The sequence below is a fragment of the Ctenocephalides felis genome, unplaced genomic scaffold, assembly GCF_003426905.1.
Source record: "Ctenocephalides felis isolate EL2017-DRISC unplaced genomic scaffold, ASM342690v1 CF-g0.4_SCAFFOLD_01604, whole genome shotgun sequence".
Taxonomy (NCBI): Eukaryota; Metazoa; Arthropoda; class Insecta; order Siphonaptera; family Pulicidae; genus Ctenocephalides; species Ctenocephalides felis.
Genome location: NW_020537758.1, coordinates 1,696,123 through 1,702,505, shown reverse-complemented (window position 1 = coordinate 1,702,505; position 6,383 = coordinate 1,696,123). Strand labels below are relative to the sequence as shown.

At 24.0% G+C, this 6,383-nt stretch overlaps 1 protein-coding gene across 1 annotated transcript; it reads right to left on the bottom strand.

Annotated features, from left to right (window-relative positions):
• Positions 1–535: 535 nt before the first annotated feature.
• Positions 536–3,975, bottom strand: LOC113372757 (epidermal retinol dehydrogenase 2-like). The gene is made up of 6 exons (XM_026613100.1): positions 3,860–3,975; positions 3,211–3,368; positions 1,885–2,064; positions 1,255–1,505; positions 761–874; positions 536–698 (listed from the first exon to the last, which is right to left on the bottom strand). Exons 3-6 carry the CDS (start codon positions 1,963–1,965, stop codon positions 536–538), a joined length of 609 nt encoding a protein of 202 aa, XP_026468885.1. The 5' UTR covers positions 1,966–2,064; positions 3,211–3,368; positions 3,860–3,975.
• Between the last annotated feature and the right edge of the window lie 2,408 nt (positions 3,976–6,383).

Genomic DNA, 6,383 nt, shown 5'->3' with positions numbered 1-6,383 from the left:
AATTTTAAGCCCTAATTTCCCAAAGAATTTAATAAAAATCATATATTTTAAGGACAATTATATTCCTGGTACTCTCTTATAAACAAAACTATTTTTTTTACTAAACTACAAAATCTTAGGCTTCAGAAATTCTTATTGTTAGTGTGGGAACAAAATTTTTAATTACGTCAATTTTAATATAAAACGTCATACTTCGATGGACTATAATATATTCCTGTTTTTGTATAATACTTATGTCTCAAATTTATTACTATTTTTCTCCAAAACTATCAAAAATAATGTTCTTGAAATTGAAAGGTAAGGAACTGCTGATTTTTTAACTAAAATCTCTATTCTGAGCTGAATTTAAGGACAAAATTGTACATTTTTAGTACGATAATATCAATTATTAAAAGCAATAATCTTAGATATTCCTTGGAAAAGCTTTTGGACCAAAATAATCATATTTAGTCTACACACTAGAATAGAAAAAAACAACTTTATAAATAATTAATAAATTACAATTTATTTATTCATCTAACTAACTATCTACTACTTAATATCTATTAAGATCCAAAGTAACATTTGTGTTACCATTCATTTGATTTTTTCGATTTTGTTTTTGATTTTGCAAAAATTCATCACAATCTTTGGTCAGCCCCAAAATTCTTGGCAAGAGCCAATTTAGGAGGATGAATCTCACTTTTTCTGGGAAGAACCTAAAAATATAAAATAAATGTAGAAACATATTTGTTTATCTGTTTATGTTTTCATTTTTTACCTTATTGGTGCCATACAATAATAATGAGTCGTAGGAATCGTAAAAGTAGTCACATTTCGTAGAACATTATTTGCTAATATGCGAGCTGCATATTTTGGACAAATTGGAGGAATTCTATTAGGAGGAAAACACATATCTTAATGAATTGGTTAATCTCAAAAATAGAGCATTTAATACAGTTTTTATCACCAACTTATAAGAATAAACAAATCGTTAAAAATTGGTCAAATAATAATTGATCAAAAATTTCGAAAATGAGCGATTTTTAGTAACTGGGTTACACAACAAATGTTTACTTGAAATTTTATACCAGGAAGTCAAACTATTTGAATTTTTGATTAAAGCAAGTTGTTTTTACAAAACTATCATACCGATTTCACTGAAAATTCAAAAAAATCTATTCGTAATTCTGAAGATGAAAACTCATATGTCAACTTTGTATGTTCCAAAATATTATTCCAAACTTTCTGGAATTTTATAATTCACCAACTTACAAGAATTTGAATCTGTTCAACATCTCAACATCGGTTTTCATAAAATAAGGCAAAGCCGTGCAGGCATTTATTCCTTTTATTCCTCTCATTTTTAAATCGTCCTTTAAGGAGTCTATTAATGTTTTGACTGCCACTTTGCTGCTGCAGTATGCTGCTCCATATCTGGCTCCGGCGAAAATTGCCTCGGACGCCACTGCCACGATCAAGCCCCTTTGGTTTTCGATCATTGGAGGCAGAAAGGCGTTTATGGTCTTGGAAAAACATGAAAATTATTGAAATAATGATAAAAATGTATTGAAATTTTGCATAATTCATAGTTGAAACGTCGACTTGTATATATTAAGAATCGATTTAGGAATTTTTTTTAGATTTTTTTAAATAACTCGGAAATTTTGTTCTGGACTTTTTAATTTCTATACTTTAGTCAAAACTAGATAAAATTTACTAGAGTTTAGTAAACTTTTTTATTCACACTTGGATCTCAAAATTTTACACAATTCATAGTTGGAACGTGGACTTGTATATATAAAATTTTTGACTTGTATAGATAAAATTTGGTATATATAATTTGGCATAATAAAATGTTTATAGTACATTTATATTTTTTAGTGGTATAAATATTTTTATTACCAAAACGTGTGCCATCAAGTTGACATCTACAATTTTCTTGAAAATAGATGGTTGGTCTATGGAAAAGGAAAACATTTCCATAACTCCTGCATTATTGATCAGGATTTCCACTGATCGTCCAAAATCCTTTAAAATATTCGTCTTCAGCAAATCTACTTGTTCGGGATTGCTGACATCTGTCTAAAAATTAAAAGAAAAAAATACCGAATTTTTAGAGATTTTTTTCACAATTTGACTCTGAATAAATAATATGTTAATAATTTATTTATTAACTTCGAGGGTAAGTTATTGTATTTGTCTAAAAATTGAAATTGAAAATTTACGCATTTCTCGACGTTTTGAAGGGTTCTGAACATTTTGGCATACCTCAGAAAAAATGAATGTTTGTGTATGTATGTATGTATGTATTGTGTATATATTTCATTAAGGGAAGTTCCAGCAATTTGCCTTGAGGCACGATGTCATGCACCACACTAGTTTACTTATAATTTGTTATTATCAATAGAACAATTACAATAAAACAAACACAACTATTAATCAAAGTTTATTTTCAAACGAAGGTTGTTCTGTGAATTATTCCATAATTTCTCATTATAAAAAATATGTTTGTAATTTTTTACGATTTGTTTTGATTGCAATTTTATGCTAATTTTTAATTAAACGGCGGAAAATTAATTATTAATTGATTAATGATTATTTAGCTATGACAATAATTAATTGTCATAAAGAATTAAAATAAAGAGTGTGAAATTTTTTTTGACTAACGTAGTTTAAGTAGTGATATTTTTTGTTAACTGTTGTACTTTGTATTAAGTACTCTTTTAGTGGAAAAAACTGTAGTTTTACTTGTAATTTAATTTTTCTTGTCATGACTTGTCCAAAATGTTTTTTGGAATTCCTAAACATGTTCATCATCTAAGATCACGTCGGGGTCACCAATTTAGTGACAAAAGAAACAATTACAAACAAATGAAGAAAACCTTATATATATGTATCTTCTTAGACAATGTCAGGGTCACCAGTTTGGTTAATTTATTTACCAAAATAAATAATTAAACAGATGAATAAAAGATCGACTGAAATTATCTCAATGTCATGACACCGCCGTCTAGTGCTACCACAAATTTAACTTGATAATGATTTTATATTAAAAATTAAAAAAAAAAAATCTAAAAAATAACTCAAATTTCAGATGAAAGTAATATTTGTTCTTTGAAACTCAGTACTAGTTTTTACCTAAATAAACTATTTTTCATAAACTAATTTCCTTAAAAACTTTATTCCTACTTATGATTACAACCAAAATTTTTTGTTTTTTTCATTTACCTGGTACCATTGTATCCTGACCCAGGATGTTGTTTTTTGATTTCTTCCACAGTTATCATGGCAGATTTTTAGTCAATATCAGCAATTGCAATATCACATCCTAAAGATGCAAATTGAAAACTGATTTCTCTGCCGAAACCATTTGCTCCACCAGTCACCTGGAAATTGTCCAGAAATAAAATAAATAGATGGCTAAAAATTTTTAATTTTTAATTTTTTCAAGTTGGAATTTGGTTGACTAATAATTAGACCAAGTTGGTTATTGGATAGAATTTTACCAGAAATATAATAGGTTGGCATAAGGTGTCTTTACTAATAATGGTTCGAATAGAAATTTGGTTGGCTGGTAACTGGAACAACCAGAAATTTTTGTTGGTTTTAAGATGGATATTGACTAGAAGTAATAGATGTAGATGGCAAGAATTTTTTTTTCCAATTTTTGCAAATTTGTCTAATAATTCATGATCATATTTTTGGTCAATAGAAAGACATCCAATACACCAGAAGTATCCAAAAAACAAAATAATTTCTGGATTTTAACTTATGAAATAATTGAAAGAGACTAGAATCAAATCATCTACAAACCATATATAACCCTTGTTTTCCTACAATTCTATCAATTTTTTTCCTTCGTCTACTGTCTACTTACCAGGGCCAATTGTCCGTTAACATCCTGCTTCTTGGTCCACCAAAAAAGTCCCAAAAACCAAACCACAAAACCATAATTGACCACCAAAATCATCAATATCAGTTCGTATAAAAGTCTTAAATTTAGCACTAGACTTGAAAAGAAACTTTTTTTCTCAGAAAGTTTCATCTTGAAATCAAATCAAATCTTCAAAGGGTAAAATTTTCAGGATTTTTTTTACTGGTGCTATTTTTTTAAAACTATTTTAAACACTTATTAGTTTAGATAACAAAATATTTTTATACACTTAATTAAATAAAAATTAATTAATTTAGGATTAAAACGTACTAAATTATTTTTTAAAAAGTTCATACATTTTTTACTTATTAAATTTTTAACTAATTTAATTATTTTTTTTGCAGTTTTTAATGATCATTAATTTATTTATTTTTAATTATTAATAAGTCAAAAACCATTTCAACAACCGATGTGGCAACATCTTAGTAGTCATATAACAATTTTTTTTTTAAAAAAACTTAATATTTAAAAAAAATTCATAAACAATCAAATATTATTGATAACATCTAAATAAAAATTCTAAAAAATAATTCACAAAGTTTTTAGTTAAGTTATACATATTACTTAATGAATTATTTATTTATTTATTCTTAAGCAAATAATTATTAATAATTAAAATAAAACTGTTACAAATCATTATTATTAATTTAATTATTATTTATTAAAATAAAATCGATTTTTTACAGCGTTTTTGTTCAAAGTACGAGTTTATTTTTTAAATCACCGGAGGTACAAATTTTTCCTCTATTTATTTTTTTATAACTATTTATATTAAATTCTGCACTTAAAATTTGTTCACAAAGCTTTTGTTTAAATTTATACAATTTTTTTTTCTAAAATACACATTTTAATAGTCACTAGAATAACATTTTATATATGTATTTGTTTATTTATTTATTCATTTATTTATTTATTTATTTATTTAACAATGTTAATCCAAAGAAGTTCTTGGTAGGACTAAAAGTGTTTTGTTCACCTCAGAAATATTTATGAGAGGAGACCAAGACTTTCTTGACGCATTTCAAAAAACAGGGCCGGATTTTATAATAAATTTATTAATTATATTAAATATTAAAAAATAAATAAATTCTTGTATTAAACATATAAATTAATTAAATAAAATCAATTTCAATTGCATCATTATTTAGCAAAAATTGACAAAGTTGTAATGAAAAATTTTACAACAAATTTATAAAAATAGTTTGTTATTAATTGTATTTTTCTGACTAATCATTGTTTTTTGTATATAAATTTTTTTTAAAAATTTTACCTAATTTTGTGATAACAAAGTTTATTTATCAAAATGATTTTGTCCCTGGATTTTGTCTGCATAATTTAATTTTTTTAATTTAAAGACTTAATACAAATTAATTATATACATATCAATAAATTACCGACATGTTTTTGTTGTTAAATTTAATTGTTATTGTCTTTGGATGACAATAAAGTACTTTTAAATAAATTAAAAAAATATAAAAAGTCGATATTGTCAAAGGCCAATGTCGTAAAAATAACATATATATATATATATATATATATATATATATATATATATATATTATTCAAAATCAAGTATTTTAAATAAATATTTATTGCATAATATATAAATGTTGATTTTGGTGTTTTAATTTTATATATTGGTGCTCGCCTTAAAAATGAATAAATAAATAAATCTACAAATAAAATTAAAAAATTAAGAATAAATAAAAAAATAGGCGAAAAATATGAATGAATAAAAATAAATAAGCTTGTAAATTAGTTTTAATATAATATAAAAAATTATTTGCAATCTTAATTTATTAAATAAAAATTATATGAATATAAGAAATACTTTGAAGAATTTTGTTTCTATCCCGCTTAATACATCCTTTATTTATTTAGGTTTATTAATAAAATATTAAAACCCAAATTATTAAAATATAAATGTTGCATTATAATAAATTTAAAACAGATTTCTTGCTTGCAGTTTATATTTTAATAATATATATATATATATATATATATATAATATATATAAAGTATAATTTATGTTCATTTAATTGCTGTCATTGAACAATAAAATAGACTTGAATTTCACGTTTTGAAAAGTTGAAACTTGAAATTTAACATTTTATAATTAAATATGTAAAATTGATTTTCTTTTATTTTGTATGCAAATGAAAACAGACACACACACTTTTATAAGTAAACAAAAAAAATAGTTCTAAATTCAGAGAAAAATAAATTTAAAATAACTTACCCTACGGGAAGTTAAAAAAATGTAGATAAAAAAAAAATTAATTATATAACGATGAATTGGCAGCTATGTAAGAATTTTTTTATTAATTAATAATGCATTTATATGTTCCATGTGTATCATTTATTTTTAAAGAAACTTTTCCAAGAATCCGACAATATTCCAATACCCTACATTTGCAAATAACAACATGTGTAATAAACAGTTAATTTATTATTTATAAACTATTTT